At 47.6% G+C, this 27,645-nt stretch overlaps 2 protein-coding genes across 3 annotated transcripts; both read left to right on the plus strand.

The window, feature by feature from the left end:
- Positions 1-1,085: 1,085 nt before the first annotated feature.
- Positions 1,086-9,231, plus strand: NCF1 (neutrophil cytosolic factor 1). The gene is made up of 11 exons (XM_079324690.1): positions 1,086-1,371; positions 1,818-1,898; positions 2,208-2,283; positions 3,442-3,607; positions 3,743-3,798; positions 4,084-4,206; positions 4,585-4,692; positions 5,466-5,583; positions 6,185-6,292; positions 7,793-7,935; positions 8,796-9,231. The coding sequence occupies exons 1-11, from the start codon at positions 1,300-1,302 to the stop codon at positions 8,912-8,914; spliced, it is 1,170 nt and encodes a 389-aa protein (XP_079180816.1). The 5' UTR covers positions 1,086-1,299; the 3' UTR covers positions 8,915-9,231.
- Positions 9,232-10,315: 1,084 nt separating this feature from the next.
- Positions 10,316-27,328, plus strand: RCC1L (RCC1 like). 2 transcript variants are annotated; one of them, XM_079324840.1, is made up of 11 exons: positions 10,316-10,614; positions 11,106-11,235; positions 13,052-13,180; positions 14,005-14,071; positions 14,963-15,014; positions 16,543-16,627; positions 17,556-17,737; positions 19,103-19,187; positions 20,231-20,404; positions 21,515-21,600; positions 27,180-27,328. In XM_079324840.1, exons 1-11 carry the CDS (start codon positions 10,348-10,350, stop codon positions 27,258-27,260), a joined length of 1,338 nt encoding a protein of 445 aa, XP_079180966.1. In that variant the 5' UTR covers positions 10,316-10,347; the 3' UTR covers positions 27,261-27,328. The 2 variants fall into 2 exon arrangements, with proteins under 2 accessions (XP_079180966.1, XP_079180967.1); XM_079324841.1 differs by lacking the exon at positions 27,180-27,328 and adding an exon at positions 23,115-24,402.
- Positions 27,329-27,645: the final 317 nt, after the last annotated feature.

A 27,645-nucleotide genomic window follows, 5' to 3' on the forward strand; every position in this document is an offset into this window, starting at 1 on the left:
CATCAGGGATTGGCTCTGCCAGACTTAGTGGAAGCTTCCAGCAGCTTCTCACAGAAGCCACCTCCACAGCCCACCTGCTACCAAAAACCAGACTGCAAAACCAACAGAACTTAGCTTGTTCAGATGGGACGTTACTCTTCTGAGGATTTTCTTCTAAAATCATGCTTCTTGACACGGATTAGCTGTGAGACATTTGCTGGAATACTCAGCAGTGTATCAGAGTTACAGATGGTGTTTTGCTGTGAATGAATCCTTCACGGACAGTGGCATCTAAAAACTCTCACAAGATAAGGAATGAGGAAACAGGAAGAAACATGTGAATTAAGTGGTTTCCTGTAATGTACTGTCTGTAATGCCATTTTAAATTTAGTACAAACAAGTGAAAATATGAAATTAGCTTTTATGACAAAGCTTATGGTGTTCTGAATAATCAGAACTTATGTGGTGACTAACAGAGCAGAATCCAAACAGGCCTGGATGGATCTTTTTTAGTATCTGTGGTTGCATAATTTTGCCTTGCATATAGGGAAGTCCCCATCTTAAAATAGTAAGAAACCAAATGTTAATGACCATTTACTATTGCACAGCTGCAAGTACCACACCAAAGTTCCAGAGGAGGGCTATGCTCAGTATTTAATGGTTTTAATGCAGCCAGAGCAAGCGTTTGCCCTGGTGCCTCTGCTGTATTTATGGCCCAGAAGTTGGGCTTAGTATAAACACACATGTAGGAGTCACCCTAAAACTGAAATAGGGCCAAACAGGGTTTTGGGGAAGCTGCAAGTGACAGAAAGGAAATGGTGATGGAAGGGGAGGGGCTCTTGCACACTGAGCCCGTGGGTGCCCCGTGCTGGCTGTGCTGTGCCCCAGGTGCCCCCCTGCCATTCCCGGGGCTCAGGGAATGTGTTCCATGCTTCATCCAGCCCTTCCAGCTCTGACTGACAGGGTAAAGGCGCCTCTGGCTGTCATACCCAAGGCACCTGCTCGGCCCTGTGCTGCGGTACCCTGTGCCAGCACGGGCCAGCATCAGCTGTCAGGGGAGCCCTTGGATGTCAGGGCAGCCAGCCTGGCCCTCACCCTTCACTTCCCCTGATCCCAGAGGTTATTTCCATCCAGGTTAGCCCCGATGGCTCCCAGCTGACCTCCTCCCCAGCCTGGAGCCACTGGAGGGGCTGGGCTGGGAAGCACCGAGTACAACCCACAGCGAGTAAACGATTACGGGAGCGATTGCAGCCCGAGTTCCGCTTCCCCGGGGCTTTAAGACGGAGCAGAGCTGTGCGAGCAGAGAGCAGCGGAGCAGCAATGGGGGACTCCTTCATCCGGCACATCGAGCTGCTGGGCTACGAGAAAAGGTTCTTCCCCAGCCAGCACTATGTGAGTACTCAGAGCACTCTGCCAGGGTAAAAAGCCTGGCCAGCAAATTTCCTTAGATAAATGTGAGGAGGGACTAAACGCTCCCTTTAAGGAGGTCATGGCTGATATTAACATAAGCTGGAGGCAGCCAGAGACTAAAACGTCCTGAACACACGAGAGTTTGGGCACCTGCCTCCTTTGCAAGCCATTGGTTGCTCTGCAGTCTTGGAAAGGGCTTTTTCCTCTTTGTTTCCCACCCACCTGCACGTGTCTGTCCCCTCTCCATCCATTCCAAGCACCCCTAATGCCCAGTTTATTTGCTGGCAAGGCAGAGCTACTTGCATTGGGGTAGTGGAAGGAAAACATAGAATTTTATCTGAAACTGGACCATCCACAGGGCTCCCCAGGCACAGGGGGTTTGGTGTCCCACTTGCCTGCAGAACTGCAGCCTCTGCTTTGCTCCTCAGGTCTACATGTTCCTGGTGAAGTGGAATGACCTCTCCGAAAAGGTCGTCTACCGCCGCTTTACTGAGATATACGAGTTCCACGTGAGTCCTCCCGGGACACATGGGCTCGGGGTGGGGAAAACGGAGGGTGAATGCCCCCTGAAATTACCCCAAAACAAACCTGCTTCAAAAGAGGCTCCTGGGTCCAGTCCTTCAATCTCTTCTGCCCCTTGAAGGTGGGAGCCATGGGCTCTGTGTCCCTGGGCACAGTGTGGGATCCAGCCAGCACATGCCAGTGGCAGCAGGGTGAGCACCGGGGAAGGAGTCAAGCTGGGGCAGAGGAGTGGGTGTCACAGAGTGCCATCCTGTCCCTGGTGCCATCCTCACTGCTGTGCCTGCTCTGCTCTGCAGAAAGCGCTGAAGGAGATGTTCCCCATTGAATCCGGGGACATCAACATAGAGAACCGGATCATCCCACACTTGCCAGGTGAGGGGCAAGCACCGTGCCTGGGGGGTGAACAGAAGTTGCAGCTAGCTGGGGAATTCCCTGGTGGGTTGAGCTGTGCTGGCTGCCTCCCAGACAGGTGCATTTCTTGTACATCAGGCTTGAAATCAAAACCCCAGAAAGATCTGAGCAGTGGCCGTGATTCCTCCCAGTGCTCAGCAGTGCTGCAGACCCGTCCCTGCTCTCTGGAGGTTGGGCTCCCCAGAGGCACATCCAGAACAATCAGCTGTGACCTCTATGACCCCTGGCTGAACTGAGTGGGCTGAGTTGAACCCTCTTTTTGCTTAATGCCCTTATGGCAACACAGATACTTTGTAAGAGGAAACAATGCAATATGTCTTCCATGGCAGAGAAGGATCTCCTGATCCAAACAGCTGACACTTTGTCTCCAAGCAAGGTGCAAGTCAGAAAATTTCCCCAATTTTTAAATTTCCTGCTTTAAAGGAGGCAGAAGGGAGTCTGAAAAAAGAGCTGAAGTTGTGGTCAACATCTCTGGAGGAGGAGTAAGCCTGCACTGTGCAGCAGTGTGGGTGCCAGTCTGGGGGGGTTCCATTGCAGATGGGCTAACACTACCATGCTGGGGCTATTCCTTATTCCTTATTCTTTACTCCATTTTCCTTATTCCATTTGGGGAACTGAGAGCACTGTGGACCAGACAGCTGTCAGACTGCTGGGGGAGCATGGCGTGCCACTGACCACACAAAAGCACCCCTATCATGAAGTTCAACACTGCTCAGGGTCAGGATTTCAGCAGTATTTTAGAGCTCTGGAGTCAAGAACATCATAACCAGTGGGATGGGAGGATAAACATATCTCCTTTGACTGCAGGCTGGTCCCCATAGCCCCTCCTGGTGCCCTATGCATCTGCTGTATTTATGGCTCAGAAGTTGAGCTTAGTCTGATCACACATGTAGGAGTTACCCTAAAACTGAAATAGGGTCAAACAGGATCATTTCTGGGCTTGCATGAGCTGTGCTCACACAAAGTGTCACTTATTGGCACACTGCAGCCATGCAGCACCTTGGGGCCAGACCCACTTGTTTGCAGGACAAGTTTAATGATTCAGAGCAGTGTGCTTGGGAAAGTATTAAAAACAAGGTGTTCTGTGTGCTTTTTCTGAGCCCTGTTTCCTCTCCCCAGCCCCAAAGTGGTTTGATGGGCAGCGCTCAACTCAGAACAGGCAGGGCACGCTGGCTGAGTACTGCCACACCCTGGTGAACCTACCCCACAAGATCTCCCGGTGCCTGCACGTGGTCACCTTCTTCAAGGTCCGTCACGACGACATGAACCCTGTCACAGACAGCCAGTGAGTCCAGCTGCCTGCTATTCTGAGGGAATCCTGCAGTCCTGGCCCTGGCTGCTGCATAGCCTGCAGGGAGGGTGTCACTGCTGATGGATGGGGTTGGTTGGCATTGAGCTGCCTTTGCTCTGACCTGTCTAGGATCAAGAAGCCTGAGGTCTTCCTCCTGCCAAAGGATTCCAAGAAAAACCTCACTGGTAAGAGGTCTCAGAGGGCTGCAAGTGGCTGCCTCAGCAGCAGCAAAGCCTGTTGGGGAGACAGGTTGTCATTCCATGGCAGATACCCTCCCTAAGAGCATGGTCACTGTGCCAGAGCTGCAGCTGTGAGGAATGAGTCACTGTCCTGAAATCCAGTTGTTTTGGGGCTGGAAGAGGCTGGGAGGGCACTTTGGGCTGTCCTGGGGCTGTTTTTGGCCTGTCTGGAATAGGGTGTTTCTGGGTTGGGGGCTGGAGGAGGGAACATCTGTCACTTCTCTCCTGCAGACATCACGGGCCCCATTGTGCTGCAAACGTACCGAGCCATTGCTGACTATGAGAAGAGCTCCACATCTGAGATGGCTCTCAAGGCTGGGGACATGGTGGATGTCGTGGAGAAGAGTGAGAATGGTGTGTGTCCATCCCTCTGGAGAGCCCCTGAGGGCCAGCACAGTCCCTGCCACAACTTCAGCAGGGATGAGCACTGCCCTTGCATCTTGTGTCCAAACACAGCATGTGAGATAGTTGGCAGTGAAGGCTGAAGGGTGAGAGGCAGTTCTAGAAAGCTGTGTAACATCCTGGCCATGCCTCAGCCTGTGAGGCTTCCTGCCCAGCACAACAGGATGAGCTGGTCAAGTTCTCTGGCTGCACCATGTCAACAGAGATTGGCCCCATTAGTGTCCCTTTGGTCCAGGACATGGAGATGCCTGCACCTGCCCTGGCCAGCACAGACCTGGTGCCAGTCCCCACCACCCTCTCTGCTCTTGCCCATGGCTGCTTTCTTTGCAGGCTGGTGGTTTTGTCAATTGAAGAATAAACGAGGCTGGGTACCTGCTGCTTATCTGGAGCCAATGGATGGTCCTGATGAGTCTGAAGAGCAGGAGCCTAACTATGCAGGTAAAATGTTGGGGTGACCAGGATGTGTGTGTGTGTTAGAGCACAGCCTGCTGCAGCTCTCCACTGAGATGGCTCCCTGCAAAGCTGGGCAATTCAGACTGAGCAGGACCACTGGGCAGGGAGATGCTGCTGTAGGAACTGCCAGGAGGGATAAATCTCATGCCTTAGGAGCTTCCCATGGCCTGCAGCTCAGCATTAGATTTGTGTTTTGGCTGATCTCTCCCAGCTGAGCTGGCTGGTGCAGGCTGAGGTGCTGGGTTAGCAGAACTCCATGGTGCAGCATCCAAATCAGGCACAGGTATTCACAGGGCTTTGCTCTGTGCTGTCCTTCCCAGGGGCTGGCCCTGCTCCTGCTTTCTGCACTGCCCTGCTGTGACAGCAGGGCTTTATCACGTGGAGCAGAGGCAAGATCTGCACACTTGTGCCAATTGCTCAACAGGCTTCAGCTTTGTGGGTTTTGCAACACTGGAACAGGCTCTATCAGCACAACACTTCCTTCTGCCTTATTTCACTGAATTCTGAACACATCTTGGAGCAGAGATAGATGTTCTTCCTTTGCTTGCACCCAAAAACTTTCTTCTGGAGAGATGGTGAAGGGGTCAGAATGAGCCATGGGGGAAGACAAGACTGGGGGAAGTCTGAATCCAAACCTGAGGCACCCTGAGTCTAGCTTAAAATGTAGGGTTCTCCTAATGCCCCTCAGTGACTGGGGAGGCTGAGTGCCCATCCCTGGGGTGTCAGCACATGACCCACCATCCCCATTTCGTGTGTAGGTGAAGCGTACACGGTCCAGAAAAGCTACACTGCTGTGGAAGAGGATGAGCTGACCCTCAAGGAGGGTGATACCATTGAAGTCATCCACAAGCTCCTTGATGGCTGGTGGGTCATCAGGTGAGAGATGCCAAGAACAGGTCAGGCAAGCAGCCCTCAGGCAGAGGGAAGGGATCACCCATGGTTCTCTACATCAGGCTCTGAAAGCCATGGCATCTTTGGTGCCACTGCCCAGCACTTCCTTGTGCAGGGCTGCTTCTCAGAGTCTGTTCTTTGCCAAATATTAAACATTGCAGCTGGAGATTCCTCTGCTGAGGCCTTCAGAAATATCCAAGAAGGAGGCAGATGGAAAAAAAATGTATCTGTTATTTTGCCTCTAATTGTTCTGGCACCTTTTGCTTTGCAAAACCTCAAATTTCATCCCAGCTTCAAGCAACATGAGAGGTAACCCACGTGGCACCAGCGAGGGACAGGCATGAACCATCAGTCATGGAATGTCCTGAGCTGGAAGAGTTCAAGGCCAGTTTGGATGGGGCTTGGGATAAGCTATTCTAGGGGAACTTGTCCCTGCCTGTGGAATGAGATCCTTTAAGGTCCCTTCTAACCAAGCCATTCTGGGACTCCGTGACCACCCACAAAAATGAGCAAATCTCTCTCCTGGGCTGAGCAGGTGATTGCAGAGCCACGACTGCAAGTGATGTTTCTTTGTGTTGCACTGCAGGAAGGATGAAACCACAGGTTACTACCCTGCCATGTACCTGCAGAAAGCTGGGGAGGTGAACACCTCTGTCAAGAGTGAGCTGAGGAACCGGGGTGCTCCTCCACGGAGGTAAGCTCTGTGTAGAGGGCAGGAGGACATCTCCCCCTTCCTTGAGGGAGGTGAAATTAAACCAGACAGGGTGTGGTGGTGTCACCTGCTCACCCTGTCAGTGAGGAACTGCCTGGAGAAAGTGAGCAGGGCACAGACAGACCAGCTCTGTGCCCCCAACTACCACCATTGCTGATGCAGGGCTACAAGATCCTTGCTCCTGCCTGTCCTCCTGTCAGGTGTATCTCTCCTTGTCCTTCTGCAATTTTTTTTTTTTTTCTGGGCTAATCTTGTTTTATTTTCAAATTGGCCATTTTCATGCTTCCTGAGTGTGTGAATCTTTCAGAGGCAAGGAGAGATTTGACTAAATGGACCTGCCAAGTGGCCTCATCTAATAGGAAGATTTGAGCTAATGCAAGGGATTCTATTTTGATTAAAAAGATAAAAGGCAATAATAACTCATGCATTTCAATGCAAAGAGAATGGCTAAAAAGGGCAGAACTTGCTGCTATCTCTTTTCTGCAAGATGACACGTCAGGCCTGCTATAAAATCTCTCCAAATGCAGTTTTGCTGGAGCATGAATTGAGTGTGAGACAGTGTGAAATGGTCCAGCTGCACCAGTTTGAACACAGTGATGTTTGCTGGTAGCCTTGGGGGAGATGAGGTGGCCTGTTTCCAGGACAGTGGCACGTCCCCCTGCCATTGTGACTGCTGCCTCTGTGGCACTGGCAGCCAGGCCAAGCCCTGCTGTGAAGGTGGTGACCTGCTGTTTTGGGCAAGAGCTTTGCTATGACATGAGGTGTGTGCTCAGACCAGGAAGGGGCTGAAGGCAGAGGCACATTTCTTTGGGAAGAGCAGGAGGACAATGCCATGGGGTGGACATCAGGAGCCACCCCACTCCTGCCATGGTACTGAAGACAAAGCAGGGGCTCTGCCTGCCTGCCTGGGGACAGCCCCCAGTGCTGGGGGTTCCCCTGTAGCAGCCCCATGCTGCTCAGCTTTCACTTCTCTCAGCAGTTTCTGTCCTGTGGGTTCAACACCACACATCCAGGTGCACACTGACACATGCCCCATGCCCCATTTCCCTGTATCTGACCCTTGAGTCACAGGGAGCCAAGCCCCACAGCAGGGACCTCAATTTTGTGGCCAGGATGGGTGCTGTATGTTCATTCATCAAAGAGCTATTGGTCACTTCTGGGACTTTCCTGGATAAACCTCATGCTCATCTGATCCTTCCAGCCTTATGCCCAATCTTCCTCACCAATCCCTATCCTTGCTTTCCAGACTTGTGCTCGGGGTTGACTTCAGGGTTTGCTTGCAAAGCACCATCCAGCTGCCTCTGAACACATTGTAGATTGTGTCTCACTGATGGCTGCCCTCAAGGGCTGGCATCCCCAGGCAAAAACCAAAAGCAGAAATTGGGGTTTGCGTGAAACAGAGGAGGAAGTGTGAGGAAAGAAATGTGTGGTGTGAGAGCTGCCAGCATGAAAACTGAAAGTTTTGTTTCTCACTCCTTGCAGATCCACCATCCGAAATGTGAAGAGCATCCACAGACAGGGCCGGAAGCAAATCAGCCAGGAGACCTATAGGAGGAACAGCAAAAAGTACATCCAGAAGCAGCAGAAGATGCAGGGAAATTTTCAGAACAAGGCCAATGTCATCAGTAAGTCTCAGTGGAGCTGGAATCCTGCAGGCATGGCCCATGGCCCCCAGCAGTGCTGGCAGCTGGAGCAGGATGGCACACTAGGGCACACCATGCCCACCTGCCCTTTTCCCATGGGGAAGGTCTGTGCAGGAAACTTTTTGTTTCAAGGAGTTTTCTTACCCCTGGCTATAGATCACAGAGAGCAGAATATGGTCCTGGAAGGAGGTCAGCCCACATTTGGGACTGTGCTTTCCTTTGTGCACCTAACCTCTCCAATGCTGCCATTACCATTGCAATCTCCATGGATGTTAGCTGTCAGCAGAGCCCCCAGAAGGAAGTGTTGTGTGAAGAATCATAGAATTAGAGAATTTGGTTTTGGTAGGAAGGGACCTTAAAGACCAATTTGTTCCAAGCTTCATCCAACCCTGCCTTGAACACTTCCAGGCACAGGGCAGCCACAGTTTCTTTGGGCAACCTATGCCTCACTACCTTCACAGGAAAGAATTTTTTCCTAATATTTAATGTAACCCTGGCTTCTGACAATGTGAAATCACTCTCCCTTGTCCTACAGTCCTACAGAAAAAATATCTTTTTTCATGAAGAAGAGAGGTAGACATTGAGGTAAACCCTTTAGATCTAGTAGTCCCCATGCAGTATCCATGACCTTCCCAGAGCTAAATATCTCTCCTGCAGACAGAAAGATGGACTTCCCTGAGCACAGTTCCAATCCTGACACCATGACCTGCAGGAGCCACTACATGCAGCAGGGACAGGAGGAGAGGCAGGAGCTTTGGTGGCCATTATAAAGCTGCTGAATGTTCAGGGGGTGGTGTGTGGTGGAGAGCTCTGACCTACTTGTACATCTTTTTAACTTGCAGTTGAGAAAAAGGAGCCAGAGGACGATAAGCCCAAGGCTCAGCCTGCTGTTCCTCCCCGTCCCAGCAAAGACCTCATCCTGAACCGCTGCACTGAGAGCACACGGAGCAAGATCCTGTGAGGATCCTGTCAGCCCCCAGCAGCCCCCAAAGCTTCATCTCCTCCAGCTCCTGTGCAGCCAGGGCTCGGAGCTGGGGATCCAGGGGGCTCTGGGAGGCCAGGGAGGCTGCTGGCCATGCCAGCCCAGCCCAGTGCCCATCCTCATCCCCCAGCACTGCCAGCCCAAGCTGTGCTGCTCACACTCTGAGGAGGCACCAGCCCTGCTCTACCAGCTCCTTATAAGCACATAAAGCCCTCATCTCTAGATGCCCTTCTATTACCTCTTTGTATTTTGAATTATTTTTGTGGTTTTCATCAATAAAGGAGAGACACTTGATAGAGCAGTGGAGCAAGGTGGCAGGAAAGGTTTTCCTCCCAGGTAGATACTGAGCACGGCAATGATGCTGGCAGGGAGGAAATTTAGTTGGGGGGATGAAAGGACAGCAGGTTCCTCCTGGAAGTGGCTGCTTGGCTCCCTTGGGAGCAGAGCAAGAGCTCAGTGTTGAGAGGGGGCTGCTCCACAGCCCCAATGTGGTGGCACAGCTGTATTTGGGTGTTCCACAGCCCCAGTGAGGTGGCACAGCTGTATTTGGGTGTCCCACAGCCCCAGTGAGGTGGCACAGCTGTATTTGGGTGTCCCACAGCCCCAGTGAGGTGGCACAGCTCATTTGGGTGTCCCACAGCCCCAGTGAGGTGGCACAGCTCATTTGGGTGTCCCACAGCCCCAGAGTGGTGGCACAGCTCATTTGGGTGTCCCACAGATGGACGGGGCTGGGTCTGGGCCTGCATGTAGGTTTGGGCCCGAGTTTGAGTTTTGATTTGTTTGTGTCAGGAAATTTAATCCACAAACACCGGAGGTTTATGTCCAGAAAGGAGACAGAGGAGTCCTTTTTGCTTTAGTCGAATAAAGGGAGAGGCCATGGGGCATTCCCCTGGGATCTCTCAGATTTTTGGAGGACACAGCCTCCCTTTTTATTCTATTTTCCCGGCTGCTTTTCCCTCTCTCTTTCCCCCTTGCCTGAGGTACTTGAGAGGCACAGACTGCCCAGAACACCTGATACCTGACATTCCCCTCTAATGCATAACCCTTCCTTTTAATTTTAAATTCTTATAGAATTCAGTTTTTCCCCATTACTTCTTTAGTCTTCCGATATCCAGTTTCATTTATCAGCAAACCCACAGCTTGTCTGTAAAGACAAATGCGACACTCCCCTCCTTTGGGTCTGTCTCCAAGCGCGCTCTGGGCTCTGGTGCAGTTTAGGCTGAGCTCTGGGTCTGTGTGCAGGTTTAGGTTTGGCTTAGGGCCGGGCTGTGGGCTCGGCTGTAGCGCAGGGTCCGGCGGTGCGGACCCGGCTCACAGGGCGGTGCTGCCCCTTTAAGAGAAGCGCGCTCTGGCGCCGCGCGTGCGCGCTGGGGCGGGGAGGGAGCGGCGATGGCGGCGGCCTGAGGGGAGCCATGGCCGGGCTGGCGCGGCGGCTGCTCCGCAGGGGCCTGGGCGCGGCGGCGGGGCCGCCCAGCACCCGCCAGCTCCGGGAGGCCGAGGAGGCCGCCCCGGTGTTCCAGTACGCGGGGAAAGCGGCCAAGCGCAAGGACCGCGTGTTCGTGTGGGGCTTCAGCTACTCGGGCGCCCTGGGCGTCCCCAGCTTCGTGAAGCCGGACGCGGGCTGGAAGAAGCCGCGGCGGATCCAAGGCACGCCGTACCGCCTGGAGACCGAGGAGAAGGTGCGCCCGGCCGGCGGGGCTGCGGGTCCCGGCCTCCGCAGCCTGGGCGGCCTTAGCCCAGAACAGCGTTACTGCGCCCCGTTTGAAGGCTTTGCCGTGATTCAGTGCTGTTTATCGATATAGCGCTATTGCTTGGCATGGTTGCTGTTTTAACTGTAGTAGCATATAGTTAGGAAATATGTGTTTGTAATTTTGTTAAAGGTATTAGAGAGCCTGGGATAAAATGAGCCTCTTCCAGTGGCTCCGTGGCTGCTGCCACCTGACCAAAACTTCAGGGTGGAAGGATTGGATCTGAGTTTTCACCATTGTGCTTATCACAGAAGATTTCTTTCTGATAATTTTTGCAAGACTATGCATGCCGTGAATTTGGGCTGCATGTGAATGTAGCTTAATGAAGAATGAATGCTAATGAACAAATAGCATGGAGTGAAACTTGCTTTTCTAAGCCACAGTTTCTAACTGCATGGTGTGGGTTTTGTCTGTTTTGACAGATATCCTCTGCTGCCTGTGGTTATGGATTCACACTGCTGGCTTCTAATACCAGAGACATCACCAAAGTGTGGGGCACGGGGCTCAACAAGGATTCCCAGCTTGGGTTCCAGAGAAGCAGAAGAGATCAAAGTAAGGATTTAAGTGTTTTAAAGACTTAAGGGGTGACACTGCAGTATGCCTGAGGTACAAGAATCTTCATGTGTTTGAAACTGAAAAACATCAGGAAGCTTTGATGCAGTCCTAGGCTGTACTTTATTTTTTTAAACAGGTCTTTTTCTGAAATTATCTGTTTCTGTGTGACTTGTCAATGTCAAAGTGTGCCTCTGTTCTGTACACTGCTTAATTAGTTTTTCATCTGTACAGGAATGTAGCTGTTTATTCTGCAAAGTGTGATGTTGGTTAATGTGTGACTTTGAATCTATAGTTTGATAGTAAGCACAGTGTACTTAATAAAATCATTTTGACAGGATGTTTTCCTCACTTCTGTTGCCTTTGCACTTAAAAACTAAAGTCCTCTGATCTGGAATTTATTTTTGTCAGAGAATCCAGAAATAGGTTAACTGGTTTGCTGTTCCAGCCCTACTAAGTAAGAGAGCATGTTTGGCAAGATGGGTTGAAAACGTGGTGAAGATCAGTGGGATTGCTACTGCTCCATGTTTAGTGTCCTCCCAGACAAGTTTTCCTTTGGAATATTGCTCATTGCTTCCTGCTGCTTCCAGCACTGTGTTGCTGTAGATGTTTCATTTCCAAGAGAATTTGCAGCCCTCTGACTTTTAGATGGTTGTATCTAAACTGCTGGTATTTCATGCTCACCCCCCTGTTCCTTCACCACTTCTTTGTCTCTTTTCTCCAAATCTCCTCAGCTATCAGTGATGGTTACTACAGATCCCAGTAGCATGTGTCTTTCTGCTGCAGGGAACAGAGAGAGTGAAAGGTTATTTTGCTTTGTGACTTCCAAGTGTTTCTAGACAGATAGAGAGTTGGTTGCCATTAAGTTCTTGCTCTGTGTGTGGCAGATGCCCACCACTGGCTGTTGTGCTGCATGTCCTCACATCTAGTAGTACCTTCCTGCAAAAGACCATGTGTAGATTTTTTAAATTTTGGTTTTTTTTTAATTTTAGGTAGCTTTGGGTTTAGGTTTATTTTTAGTTTTATTGGAGGCAGTGAGAAGCAGTAAAGTATTGCTGCCTGTGTGCAATATTGCTTTGGTCCTTTGCTATTTGATTTCACTTATTACAGTGACTTTGATATCAAGGCTTTTTATGTTCCCTTTACCTTTTCCCTAGTATTGATTTGTGGTTTGATGTTCTTCCCCCTCCAGTTGACTATAACTGATTACATGTTCTTCAAGCTGCTAAATCTTTTTGAAGTACAACATGTAATTTTGCATACACATTAGATGTCTTATTCCCTATGGACCTAGCCTAGCTAGTCTTTCTTGCATTCCTTATTTCTGAAACTGCTTATAATCTACTTTTCTTTAAATATGAATCACTAAGACTTTTTGTTCACCTTTCCTGATACATTTCTGTGATTGTTGCTCTTGTACCTTGTTTTCAATATCCCCAGTTGTACAGAATGTTTGTGCATGATATTAAGTTCTAGTGATCCAGCTGTATTCACCAAAGTGGTTGAAAATGTGAGTGAAAGCCTCAGCTTCACAATTCTGCCATCTGAACCCTTAATAACATTCACCCTCTAGATCTGGTGGACTTTTGTTGAGGCTGTGATTATTGGCTTTAGCTGTCTCCATAGCTTTTACCTTCTCCCTCCCTCTGTGATAAATCCCTGTCAACCTCTTTGGTTAGTGTGTTGGCTTTCTAAAATGTGTCTGCTTTTATAGCAAAGCAGAAGTGAGTGTGTGATTGTACAACAGGATCAGCAAATATATGCTGAATTTACTTTGTGGAAGCTGATGACTTAAAATTGTTCTCTCTTCCTTAAGCTAAGGGCTATGAATATGTCTTGGAACCATCTCCAATTCCATTACCACTGGAGAAGCCACAGCAAACTCGAGTCTTGCAAGTGTCCTGTGGGAGAGCCCATTCCCTGGTCCTGACAGATAGTGAAGGAGGTACAATCTTGCTCGTGCTGATGTCAAGGAGTACCTGGCTACGCTTTTACTAAAAACTTGGAAAATATTGTCTTCTGTCCTTTAGAGCTATATCCCAGATGGGCTGTTTGCACTGTAAATGGGATGCAGGCAGCTGTTGGCCTTTGTGGGATTGCTTCTGCAAGGGAAAGCCATGAGCTTCACCTGCCTCAAGTTGTAAATGTGTTGTGGGCTTTTTACTCCAAGGTTTGTTTTTCTAGCCCCAGGCCTGGCTGAGTGCAGCCTCTTTGTCTCCTTCACTCAGATCTGTTTTTAAAGCAGGTTTGGGTGACTATGGCAGTACTCTTGTGTTATTTCCCCTTTAAGTGCCAGAGTGCTGTGTTTAAAAAAGCAATTCCTTAATTTATAGTCCTTTATAGAGAAGATCCTGTTGTAAACTGTCTTTCCACATATCTGGGAACTCTCTGGTGCAGTGGCTTCAGTGCTGCACCAAGTGATCCAATGCAGCTTCTTGGTGGGGAGCTGGTTGGCTCACTGTTTCCCACTCCTGTGGGAATGTTGATCTATTCCTGAGTGTCTTTGGCAGTGGCAGGATGAACTAGGCAATTCCTGACTGTGACAGCCAGTGGGCTGCTGTGCCTGCAGCAGTAGTGCCAGGTGCTGTTGGTGAAAATGGATTCAGTCACTTTCATACCAGTGGGCTTACTTTGAAAAAAAGCTTATTTTTACATTGCTGTGCTCCACCTTTCAGACTTTACTGTGTGAAAATATTTTGTGGACCTGAAAAGAGGCTTTCAGGGGACTGGGGAGTAATAAAACTAGTGTGTTGTATCATTGTTTTTCAGTTTTCACAATGGGAAACAATTCTTATGGACAGTGTGGCCGCAAGGTTGTTGAAGATGAAATTTACAGGTGAGAAGTCAAAGATCCTGCACTTTCTGAATGCTGGAAACATAATTTAATGAAAACAACCCTGCAGAAAAGCCTGAAGGTGGAAAAGGTCTGGTAGTATAAGAAAGCCATCTAAGATTAAGGAGTCTAAGAACAGGCTTCTGTGCTGTAGGTGTGATACAAGCAGCCTGGCTTTGAACCCAGGCTGGGCACTGCTGACCACATTCACAAGAATCAAAGCAATGTCAGCATGGGACAGTTCTTGCAGGGCATAGTGAGAGAGCCCAGCTTTTTCAAACTGCTTGAGCTAACTGGTGTTAGTAGTTGGGATTGCTCCCTTTAGCTGCTCAGAGTACCTGTACTGTACCTGAGGATGTTAGAAGTGCCATTTAATTATGAAAGAGGCATCCTTTTGTTCAGTCTGCTGTAACTGTCCCTGAGTCTGCAGTGGTTTTCCTTCATTGGGTTTTTGTGGGTTGCACCAAAGCATATGCTCAAAGTGCTCTGTATGATAGAGTGAGTGCATAGTGGGAATATATTGAGTTTCTGGTTCCCTAGTAGGACCAAAAAAATTCTTGTTCGTTGCTGTGTGGTCCACAGCACTTGGTCTGTAAAGTTTGAGAAAACAGCTCATTCTAGACTAGGGACTGTCTTTGAGGGTTGCTCCTACCCCCAATCACAAGAGCTTCTATTTAAAAAGTGACAGTTTTTAACTTCCTACATAAGGGAATGTAGAATTATGTTCCTTCTTCATGCAGGTATTTTGCATGAAACTAAAGTGAACAAATTTCTCTGCTTGTGGTAATAAAGTGGCTTTCAGTAGTGGCAGGTTTACCTCTGTGTTTTTTGGTTGCAGTCTTCTGAAATCCTCTGTGTTGCCTTTTCTCTTCTTGGTGGTTGTTTGGTGTCCAGTGGAAGCCATCTCATTCATCAGCTGAAGGAATTTGACAGTCAAGTTGTCCAGGTAAGAGGATCATCTGAACTCACTCCTGAAAAGGAATTGGACACCAGCCAGGCTCAGAGGTAGCAGTCATTGGCTCCAAGCTGAGTTGAAACCAGTAACAGCTGCAGCACCCCAGGGGTCTGGGTCCAGTCCTGTTTACATTTGCACTAGTGATGTGGATCTGAATGTTCCCCCAGCAGATAGCAGATGATACAAAACTCTGAGGAGTGACTGATAAACCAGAGGGTGGTGCTGCCATCCAGAGGCTGGAGAAATAGGCCTACAGGAACCTCATCAGGTTCAGCCAAGTCCTGTTGCTGGTGAAGAACAATTTCTGACAGCACCATGGGTAGGGATGACAGTCTGGGAGGCAGCTGTGTGGAAAAGCCCCTGGGGTACACCAGGCTGAGCATGACTCAGCAGCATGCCTTGCTGTGGAGAAGGCTAATGATACTCTGGGCTGCATTAGGAGGAGTGTTAGCTGCAGGTCAAGGAGGTGATTCTTCTCTTCTCCTCAGTCACACACACTGTACTGTGCCTGCCTCTGGGCTCTCCACTACTTTTTTCCTGTTGTGATTTCTTGTTCCCTTTTGTCACTTTTATATTGCTTAGGAGTTTAAATTTTGTTTGGTTTTTCAAAAATGAGCTGTGAAAGCATCCACTTAGACTAGCCAGCATTTCCCTAGGTCAGGTTCCTGGGAGAGCAAGGGGCTGCAGGGCAGCAGAAGCACCTGCCATGGCTGCAGCATTCCAGGCACAGGAGCAGTTTGTTGGTGTGTCTGTGCCCCTGTGGGCAAACATTGCTCTTGTTCCAAGGAAGGGTCATTCATTTACACTCACCTGATGAGATTGTGCTGTGCTTCATCCTAAACTTTTGAATTAGGCTTGTAAAATTTCTGTTTGGACTTCTCATGGTTTTATTTTTTTTCATGGGGATTGAATGCTTGGTACCTGTTTGTACTTGGATAATAGCAGTTATGTGCTTAATATTGGTAGTCACTCTCTTAACTTGTTGATTAAATCCATTTAATCTTTGTTTAATTTTTAATGTCTTCTGTTGAATGGCTTTTTTCTTGGCTTTAATTCATGCCAAGCCTGTGGCAGACATGATGGCTAGTTCAACATAAATATAGATTTGAGAACAGCTGTGTGCCTGGAGTGCTTACATGGCAAAGAATCTTTGGCAGTTTGTAACTGGCATCAGGAATCATGTGGTTAGCATCCTGTGAAGGGAGAGCTCTTATTTACTCTGCTGCTCTATTGTGTTGTACTGCTGAATTGGGCTTTCTTTGCTTGTTTTGGATCTTAGAAGAAATCAACTGCAGCATCACTTTCCACAAAGAAAATTCTGCTGTTTTCTGTGTTGTATCTTGTGGTTCTTGGTCTTCCCTTTCTCTGGAGCCATGTGATCAGGAGAGAAGGGTCAAAATCTGAACTGATGGACATCATGGAGGTTCATTGCTCAATTTGTCTGTCAGTAATGCTTCACCAGATCAAGTGTGAACATGTGACATTTCCTGACTAGCTCTGACTTCTTGTTTGTGTGCAGGTTGTGTGTGGGCAGGACCACAGTCTGTTTAGAACCAAGAAGGGTTCAGTCTATGCATGTGGATGGGGAGCTGATGGACAAACAGGTAGGAGCTCAGCTCAGCTTGCTTTTCAGGGAATTGATGAATACATCAAGCTGCCCTGATTGAGGAGTTGTGATATGTACTTGTCATGTGTGTATGGACAGAAAGGAGCTGCTGATGTTGTGTGTGGATGTTTTCAGTACTCTTGTGTAACCAAACTGAGACAACCCAGTTCATTTTTTTGAGGACCTTTGGGATGCTTCCCTGGCAATCCAAGCATGCAGTCAGAGGAGAGTGGATCTGCTGTGTAAAGCTTCTGAGGGGATGTGACATGGGCAGCTTTGCTCTTCAGTTTGGTGGTGGCTTTGCCTTCCTCATTCTTGTTTTGGGGTCTGTTCTGCTCTTTTGAGCTGGCAAGTGCTTTGGTAGCTGTTCAGTGTTTTAGCAGGGGATCATTGGCCAGGCCCATTTTCTGATGGCTTTTGCTGCAATGAACTTCCTCCTCACAGTCATTCCTACTGTTTAATTGTTTTGCTGCTCCCAAAGGTGAGTTCTTCCCATGATTCTTTTGTGCCAATGTAGTGTAACCCAGCTTTCTTTCATCTGCATTCTGGTCTCTTTTCCAGGCAGCAATTTGCCATGTAAAATGTTTGCTTCCCATCCTCTTTTTCCATTTCCCCTGCTGTTGTCTAACTGATTGTGGTGTGCTGTCCACTCATGGCTCTCCTTGCAGAAGACAGGATGCAGCCAGCATGTGAAGCTTCATCTCTGTTGGGATATCTGCTTGGCTTGGTTATTATTCTTCAAACACTTTGGTCCATGCAGACAAAAGATATGAGACTCTCCAGGGTGTGATTGTATAAAGCTGTTGTGTACTCCAGAGGGGAGGCTTTTTTGGTTTTGTTATAGCATGACAAAAACGATCCTATGCAGGCATTAAAAGTGTGTCTGGAAAAAAATTCTTCATAATCTTTACTTTTTTTCCTTTCAGGTCTTGGACACTATAACATCACCAGTGTTCCTACTAAGCTGCATGGTGACATTGCTGGAGTAAACATTATCCAGGTCTCTTCCTATGGGGACTGTTGTCTGGCAGTTTCAGATGAAGGAGATGTCTTTGGTTGGGGAAATTCAGAATACTTGCAATTGGCATCTGTCACAGAAACCACACAGGTCAGTTGACCTGAGGGTATGTTTTTATGTGTTTCAGTTCAGCTGTACAGAATTAAAAATGGCATGTTTCTCCCTGTTCTGGGTTCTTTTGGCAGCAGATGCAAACACCACTAGCAGGCTGCTTTTACATAAGCTTACAAAACCAACCTGTCTGACATGTTTGTGTAGCTTTAGGGACAAGTATGTTTCCCTACTTTGATAGGCAAAGGTTTGTGTCACCTCACCCAGTTTGTTAATCTAAGACCCCTCTGTTCTTCTTTCTCTGTCCCATGGACTTTGCACCAAATTGAGACCCAGCTCAAGTGCTTTTGCTAATTTCAGAACAGGAGTTAGTTTTTTGGCTGGCTAATCTAGGATTTCAGGTGATCCTACTTTGAGCATAGTGCTGGCCCTTGGAAGTCCCTTCCAGTCAGCCTGCATGTGGGTGAATTTTGCATGGACATCCTTAGTGGGTTTATAACTGAGTCCTAAACAAATTGCAGTGTCTCACAGATAAAAGGTTTTTTTTAACAAACTTACCTGGGCCATTGGTACAGTGCTGCCTTCACACTAGGCAGTGTACTACTGAGGTAACTAGGCAGTTAGCTAGGAAATTGGGTTAGGAAATCAATCAATACTCAAGCTACTCTTGCCAGAAGACTAAGAGCAGACAATTGTATTAAAATGGCTTTAGCAAAATTTTAAAAAGCTTTGTTTCTTGTGCCTCTCCTGATGTCACATTAATGTAGGGCTAGATGCTGAGACCCATAAGACCTGAGGACAGTGATCAGGTTATGCAGTGTAGCAGTTTTCCTGGAGGTCTGCAACATCTGAAATGGGTGAATGGCACATTTGTCAAAATGAGCCTTAGCTAAAAGATAGATGCAGTCCAAGGTGTAGAATGGCAGAGCTATGAAATGGAAGATTGCTCTTTACTTATGTCAAGCTGTGGATGGATGTTGTGTTGGACTGGGCCAAATAAGTGCAATTTTCTTTAAGTATTTTTTCCCTATTATGTTCAAAAACATCACTTCAGACTGAATTTTAGTCATCTAATGCAGTGTGAAGACTTGAAGACATGCTCACCTTTTGACATCCCCATTGTGTCTGACTTTAAGAGCTGGGGATAAGAAGCAGTTATTAGTCATTCTCAGCCTTATTGCCATGAATGTGAGCTTTCCAGTAGGTAACTATCCACCTTGTCCTCATCTCAATGAAGGTTTTTTTTAATTTTGGGACTTTCATTAATTTTATTATTCTGGCAATAAAGGTTGTATCAGGAATCCAGTGTAGGTAAGCTCTAACCAGAGCTAGAGACCAAATTAAAATGTGTGTCTGGTTTGCAGTTTGCCTTGTCTCTGACAACTCTTCTGCAATCTTGAACAGGTGAATGTTCCCAGGCATTTGCCATTCAAGATTGGGAAGGTAAAGGAGGCTGCCTGTGGAGGGACTGGCAATGCTGTGCTAACAGGTGAGTTCACTTCTAGAATCATTCACTTTGGGGCAAGGCTGCACAGTAGGTGGATTGTAACACATTATGAAACAAGTGTCTTGTTTTCTGGAAATAGGGAAATACTGTGTGTTATGAGGAAAGCTGGGAGACTGAGAAACAGGATTTAAGAATATACTAGAGGAGTTGTTTTCAGTAGTGCAGAGCACTGCTTCCAGTGTGCCCTTCTGCAGACTAGAGCAAGAGCATGGCAGCTGTTTGCTCTGCTGATCTCTTTGGCTGGTCATGCTGAGTATTGGCCTATGATGAGTGTGGTTATAGGGAGGAAGTAAGAGAAGGTAGAACCCTTCAGACTCCATATGAATCTGGCATGTCTATAAATCATGAACTAGGATGGAGAGAAGAGAGTTCTGAGAACAGTGGAAGTGTGCAGCAGGTCCTTAGTGACTGTTGTTTGGACTGTCTGTGGCTGAGGAGCACAGCTGGAGGGTTGCTGCATGAAGAAATGAGGGAGGGGATTGTATTACTTCTTGAAGAGTTATCTCAAGGAAGATGTTCATATTTATAATGGGACCGTTGTGATGTCCAGAAATTTGAGCTTCTAATATTGAAGGGAACAGAGCTAGCTGACATAGGAAGTTACTCTTTTTTCTTATGCTGTCCAACTGTTGCCTTTCCCAGGCACCCAGTTAAGGCAGAATGCCAGGCAGAGTGACATCCAATTGCTTCTTTGGGCATGCATCAAAGAAGAAAGCCATGATAATAAACTCTCAACCTCTGTCCCATCAGTCAGTAAGCTGAAGTATTTTATCCTGTTCACTCTTGTATTGCCATTATTTCCCCATGAAAGTTTTGTCTGGAGGGCTTGGTTTGCTTGCATACCTTAGGAAAGGATTGAGACATTTGGATGGGGATGCATTATTTGCAGATTTCAAATAATCAAGAAGTGTTAGACTGAGCTGGAAGAAAAGAAAATATCCATTTGGTTCTGATCAACTCTTGGTTGTGGCATGAATTTCACAAGCACAGACTTTCTTACAGAATATGTTCTTATTGTAATGCAGAAGAAGGAAATGTTTTTGTCTGGGGATATGGAATTCTTGGGAAAGGACCAAACCTAATAGAGACAGCAGTGCCAGAGATGATCCCACCCAGCCTTTTTGGCTGCTCAGACTTCAGTCCCGACGTCCGTGTTGCTCGTGTTCGCTGTGGCCTCAGCCAGTTTGCAGCACTTACAAGTAAGTTCCTCATCCCACTGTCATGGAGAGGTCATGTTACTGTGTTATTGGCAGAAGAGAAAAAAAGCCAAAAATATTGTTATTTGTCTTAACACAGAAAGCTTTTCTCATACAGGAAATCTAGTAGATTTTTTCGTTTTCCTTTATAGAATGAGTCAGTCTGCTGCACTTCACCAGTTTAGAGAATTAATGTGATAAATGAACAAACTAAAACTGAGTCTAAGTGAAGCTAAATATCATAGAAGCTAGAGTTTCTTGGTGTTTCTGGCCAACTGAGCCTGAGGTGGGCAGACCTGAGCATTTAATATGCAAAGGTTATGATACTGTGCTCTGTACACCCTGTATGAGTTCCCAGCCTTTGAAGGATTTGAAATTTGAAAGTCATTTAATGTCAGGCAGCAGTTCAGAGATCCAGCTGGCAGCAGGAAAAAATGCCAGGGCTGGGACAAGCAGGTGTGACCCTGCTAGTTTGGTTGCAGGATGCTTGTAAGTGGGCTCCCCTTGGTATCAGAGTTAGAAACAGTGTTCTGATTAAATTGTACTGTTGTTATAGATTGTGTTTTGGCTGTTTCTGCTGTGGAGCTGGTCCAAACACTTCTGAGATCTGTGTGGTTTCCTGAGGAGCTCAAAACTCTTCAACTGTTGAACACAAGTTTTGCTTTTCCCTAGCTATTGTTTCAGATAGTCAAATAAGCAGTTTGCAGGTGATGGCTTGGGAAGATCTCAGTGACTTCCTTACTGGGTTTGCTCTGATGATAGCTGATACAGATCAACTGCAGCTGTCTTAACTTTCAGCACAAATTACTCACTTCACAACTGATTCCCTGGAATTTCTGCTGCTGCACTCTTCCTTCAAATGAAATTCCAAAGCAGATGATGTAAGAGGGAGAAGCAAAGACTTATGCACAGAACTTGTTTCTTGCAGTGCTCATTAGGCATAATTTCTCCCATGCAAGCACATTTGCTGTACCTTGAAGTAAATCTGGTAGCTGTCCTGCTTGTACAGCCTGTATACTCCCAGAAACACTGTAGCCACATTTGTCATCATCACAAATAGAATTCTTTCTGTTTAATAACTGGTATTTTCTGTTTTTTCTTTCTCCCATTTAGACAGAGGAGAACTGTTTGTGTGGGGGAAGAATCTGAGAGGGTGCCTGGGAACTGGAAGAATGGAAGACCAGTATTTCCCATGGAGGGTAAGAATGCTGGTGTTAAGGTCAAGAGTATAGTCTTTGGCTAGTTTTTGTTAGCCTGAGGGCAAGGAGCATCATTTGCTCTGTGGTTTTGTTGAGTAATTCTGAAAGGAGTGGAAGATGACTGTAGAAAGTGCTTTGTTTTCTAGAGATCCTTGTGTAGCCTGCTTGTGAGGGGAGGTATTCAGTAAACTTTTTAGTCTGCTATGCCAGTAATGATTTCAAATCCTAAAACAGCATATGGTGCTGTGCCAGCACATCTGAACAGTTCTCATCTCCTTCCTGTCCACCATCACCTGCTTGCTACCCTTACTGCCCCTTCCTTCCCCTTCTAACCTGTGCTTCTATTTGTATGTGCTGCAAAGAAAACCATCAGTATTGGTCAGCTGTCCAAGTCATTACTCACCTAAATTAGGTGAATGTTTTGGTCTGTAGTGGCTGCAGGTCCACATAGTGGTGAGCTTCCTGTGGTGTTGGGTCACTGGACTGTCAGGTTACAGCAGGAGATCCCTACTCAGCTGTGTCCATAGCTGTTTCACAGTGCTTCCAGTCCCACTGCTTCCTCCCAGATGGCTCTGAGAGCCAGACTCAGTGGATCTAGAAGAGTCTTTGGTTCTGGAGTTCAGCATTCAGCTCAGCAGATGCTCCTGGTCTCCATGAAGGCCAAGTAGAGATGAGGGAGGCAATCAGTTGGACCACCCTGGAGTCTCTGTCCATGTGTCTGAACTTGCAGTAAATGTGTTTCTGTAGTTTGCTTTCTTCTTTTTTTAAAAATGAACAAAACCAGACCAGCTCTGGAACATTTGCCTAAAATCACACTGCTGTGGCTGAGTGGAATTTGTGAATTCACTTCCCCAGATGTGGACATTGAGGTTATTCTCTTTCAGAGAGCCAGCTCCTGTCTGAGAATACTATGGCAATGTGCCAGGATTTTTGTCTGTGGCCTCCTGCCCTAGAACTAGTTGCTGTCCTTTCTCTTGGCTCTAAGGAAAAACTTGATTTTTAAACTCTCTTTTCCTCGAGTTTGAAGTCTGTTTTAAATGAATAAACTTCAAGGAGTGAGGACCTGGTCTCTTAGCATCAAAGCACAAACTGCCTTAGGCTGAGTTGAGCCTTTGCCTTGTTCCAGTTCTTGCTGATGAAAGAAGAGGCAAATCCCTGTGGTGCTTGGGCAGATCCTCTTCCTAATGTCTAGATTATGCTCTGTTCAGTCATGCTGCTTCTGCTGCTGAACAGATGGGCTGAGGCTACAATCTCCTCACTGCCTGCTAGTGAGCCTGCTCCTCTTGCTCCTTCCAAAGCTTTACATGCTTCTGTGAAGGAGAAGGAGGAATATTTCACAGCTCAGTGCACAAGCCTGCCTAGTTCTGAATCTTGCTCTTCTGTGCTGGCACTTGCATTGGTACAAATCCCTGTGAAAATAGCTGGCATGTAGAGTGGAAGGAGGGTGAGGAATAGGAAATACCAGGTGCAAAGTACCAGCTGATAAATAACCCACTCTGATGTGTTCCATGCAGGTGACTGTTCCTGGGGAGGTGGTGGATGTGGCCTGTGGAGTTGATCACATGGTAAGCCTGGTCAGGTCTTTTACCTAGGGATGCTGCTGGGTCTCAGCACCATACCAGGGTGATGCAAGGACTTGGTGATGAGCTTCTTGGAAAGGAAAACTCATTTTATGTACCCAAGTGACTGTGAGCAGAGACAGCCATGGCAGTGCTGGTGTGTTATCATCCCTGTGTCACTGGAATACTCAGGCCTGGCTGCAGGGAGCAAGCACATTCCCAAAGAGCATGGATATGCAAGGAGTGCTCTGGCTCCTTCATGATGAGCTCCCAGGGGATCTGAGGCCCAGCCCCAAACTGCTGAGCCCCTCTCTGCATGAAAATGGAGAGCATCTCTCAAGGAACACTGGCATGGGATGAAATCTACAGCACAGGACATTAATATATGGACATTTCCTGTCACCAGCTCTGGAGTGTCAGTGTTGATGAGAACCAAACTATTTCTCAAGGGAAAAGTTGGGTGTTTTTTTTATAACTGTTATGTGGAAGAAAGGTCATGCTAGTTCTTGAAGCCCAGCACAGCTGTCCTGTGTAGCCACCTCAGCTGCACTGTGCCCAGGCTGTTGTCCTGTGCAGAACCTGGATGCACAGCCCTTGCCTGCAGCACTGATGTGTCTGTGGGCTGTTGAAGGCTGTCTGTGTTAGTGCTAAAGACTGAACACCAAAAGAACAAAGAGTGAGAACCTGTCTGCAGGGGTAAGTGCTATTAAATGAGACAGCAGGCTCTCTGTGCTGCAGGAGGACAGATGGATGGTGGCAGAAGCCAATCTAGTTTATTGAGGGAGGCTGATATGAAATCACTGTGAAATCAGTGCTCAGGCATGGATGTGAGCAGTGCTCACCAGCCCTCAGGTGCCTTAATCTGCTTGTGCTGATCACACATCACTGCCTTTGGTTGGTTTGGATTCCCTGCACTGTGTTCAGCAGTATGGTGGCTCTCAGTTGCAGTTAGCTGGGGATTTCAGGGTTGCCTGGCAGGGAAAGGAGCTTCATTCCTTGGTACCTTCTTAGCAATAAGCTGATGGAGATGGGGTGCAACAGCTGTATCTGTAGCAGGCACTTACCCAATCTCACACCCAAGTATGGGAAACTGTCTGCTGTGTCCAAACATCAGTCTTGAGTCTTTTCAAACACAAACTCTCAGTTGTGTCTTTTCTCTCTGTGGGAGATACTTCCAGTGTGCAAACTATTTTGGTGGAATCCAAGCTAGTAGGTTTTCAATAAAGTGATGATAAAATCTTTATCAATAGTAATAGGACTATTCTTGAGCATGATCTACTCATGCACTGATTGGGTCTGCATTTGAACTGCAGCATTTTGCTTCACAGTTATGTGGCAAGAAACCACTTCTGTCAGCTGAGCCAACTCCATAGCTGCAGGGCTGGAGTGCTGTAGTCTGGCAGTGCATCCAGGGCCCCATGGGACACCACATAGATTGGCTTCATGAGAAGAAATACTGCATTTCATCAAATGAAATCAGTGTAAACTTCACCTTGATTAATGTTTTGAAATGTTTGCATACAATATAGGAAAGGTGAACCAAAGTACATGGAAACAGAGACACATCTCTTGAGTTGTTGATGTTCCTGTGTAACAGGTATTGCTGGGTGGGTGAGGCAGAACAGAAAGTTGCTGTGCAACTGGCAGACCTTCACTACTCTGAGCTCCCATTTGCTTGGCTTTAATTTAGACCTGATTCAAGTGACTGTGAGCAGAGACTGTGGGCAATGTGGGCAGCTTGTGATGCCCAAGCATGTCCTGTTGGCCTCATGGGAGTGGGTATGCCCTTTCAACTCAAGGAGGCTTATGAAACCATGGGAAACACATACAAAAACTCTGCTAAGAAAGGTGTTACAAACAGTTCCCTTCCTGGATGCTGCTGTTGAGTTGTGCTGGTTGGTGCTGGGCTCTCAGCTGTTCTCATTCACAGCTCTTTCCCAGTGCACCCTGGGGCTGGGCCTTCTCATGAGCTGGTTGAGTCCTTGTGTTGCATTCCTGCTGTACAATCAATTGCAAGTTCTGTTTGATAATGAGATGCCAACAAGATCTTCAGCCCTAAATAGAAGTGTTGTATGGTTTAATGCAGGGAGGGTGTTGGTGCCTTCATTACAGTGGTTGTGGGCATTCTCAGACATGTTGCTTGCTGGGAACAGGGTCAGTGGCAGTGAGGGCAGTCTGACAAGCAGCAGCACTTACCCATGTTTTGGTTACAGTGTGGGGGGAGCATTTTGACCTTAGCCAGGTGCCCCCCATCCTGCTCTGTCATTCCTCTGCCATCAACAGGACAGGGAGAGAGAATCTGAAGGAAAACGTGGGTTGGAGCAAGGATGGGAGCTGCTACCTTCATGGGCACAACAGACTGACATTGGAAATTTCCATTATTTTATTGCCAGTGAAACAGAGTAGGGTAATGAGGAATTAGTGTGTCTCAGTAGAAGTCCAACAGTGCCTTTCCCACACCTCTCCCTTCTTCCCAGGCTAGGCCTGCTTCTGACTTTCCTCCTTCCTTCATCTCCTCTGCTGCCTTTGCACCTACAGGGTTGTCTGTCCCAGATTCTTACTCCTTTCTTTTGGCTGCTGCTGTGCAGCAGTTTTTCCTCTTTCTAAAATACAGTTCTTTGAGAGCTGCTCCTGCTGTTGCTGATGGGGCTCAGTTGTGGCTCAGAAAATGAAAATACTCTCTTCCCTGCCACATTCCTTGTCTGTTGAAGGCAGATCCAACCCGTGTGGCTTGTGCTCCTCCTGCAGGATCAGGGCCATACAGGAGCCCTGTGCTGGGTTAGCTTCAGGTCACCACCACTGTGAACTGCAAAGCAACTTTGCATCATTTTGTCCTTCAAAGTATGGCAAAGTAGACAGCCCAAAATAAACCAGCATCCCTAAATATACCTGCAGTGAGGGAGTGCATGGGCCAAGCATGCACCCAGGGAGCTCCAGTCAGGACTAGAATAACCTACTTGATTTGGCATTGATTACACAAGTGATCAGCACTGTGCTTGGCTTAAAATAGCCCCAGAGGGCTTCAGGCCAGGCCCCTGCTGCAGAGCCTGTGCAGGAACAGCTCCAAGCACTGCAGCAGTTCCACAGCAGCTGAGGCCTGGGGCAGCTGCAGAAAGGATGGGTGAGAGGTTCAGGCTCAAGTGCACCTGCACAGGTTCAGGCCTCCACTCCCCTCCATCCCCAGGGGTCCTGGCAATTCCTGCTGGACAGTTGGATCCAGTGTGGCCCCTGGGCTGCCCTGCAGCCCCCACACTGCAGGGCTGGTCTCATCTGCCAGCTGGCTGCCCCATGGGGATAAAACATGAACACCTGCAAGACAAAGATTATCTTAGGCACTTGCTGTGTTACAACAGAATTTTCTCTACAGGATCCTTCAAAAACAGATGAGTCAGAGAACTAATAATTAGCCTTTGGCATTCAAAATACTCCTGAAACAGTATTACTTCACTGTGCTTCATCATAACTCATAAAAATCTGTTTTTGTAGCTTTTTTTTTTTTTTTTTGCAAGAGGCTGGAATCTCCCCCCATCTCCCTCCATTGCCCCAGCACCTCCTGCTCAAAGGTGGGAGCCTGGGCAGGTAAGGTAAGAAAAATACTGATATGAAAAGGCATCAGTGTCCTTGGGGTCTGGACAGCAGTTCAACAGCCTCAGTCCTGTTATTTACCTTAAGGTGCCATTTGTTTTTGTGGGGAGTTACAGGCAGTGCTGAGATTGTGTGGCAATTTCTGTGTTGATGTATTTGGGTTTTTGTTTTACTGGATTAAACCCTTTAGGCAGTGCTCTGCATTAAGGCTGCATTCCATATTAATTAGCAATTCCTCAGCAATTTCTTACATGAAAGTTTTATCACTTGATCACAAGAGTAAGCAATGGTTTACACTACAGTAAAAAGGAGATGCTTTTCTTGACTACAGTTTATGTAGATTAGCTGCTTCCCTTTAAACAGCTACTGTAAATGGTTAAAACTGTAATATGGTGATGATAGATCTGATTTCACTGTTTTTCTTGCACACTTCAGACAGGTTGTTCAGCTGTTTCTTGCAGACCATGTGACAGTGGTGCACCTGTGCTGCTGACTGAGGCTCAGGACCCACAGTGACTGCCCTAAAACAGTCCTTGAGGAGGCTGAGTTTGCTCCCCTGCAGGGCTCTGGGGGTGTCCTGCCAGGATCTCTGGGGTTTGTCCAGGGCATATTGCACTCTGCAGTGAGCAGGTGAAACTATGTCTGGCAAATACACTAACAGCATCCCACTGACCTCTTATTTTAAGGGAAGAGGATTGGGCAGGTTTGGTGGTTTCCAGAAAACAGCTGGAGGTGGAGGTGGTGGTGGGTTTCATCTGTAGGGTACAGTACACCCAGTGACAGAATCTGGACACCAGAGAGCCTCAGGGATGTGTGCTGGCCTTCAGAAATTATGTGTGTGAGACACCCAGCATGGCTGTAGGTGAAAGAAATGAGAGTTACATCTTGCAGACAATGCCAA

This window comes from Erithacus rubecula, assembly GCF_903797595.1.
Source record: "Erithacus rubecula genome assembly, chromosome: 22".
Classification (NCBI taxonomy): domain Eukaryota; kingdom Metazoa; phylum Chordata; class Aves; order Passeriformes; family Muscicapidae; genus Erithacus; species Erithacus rubecula.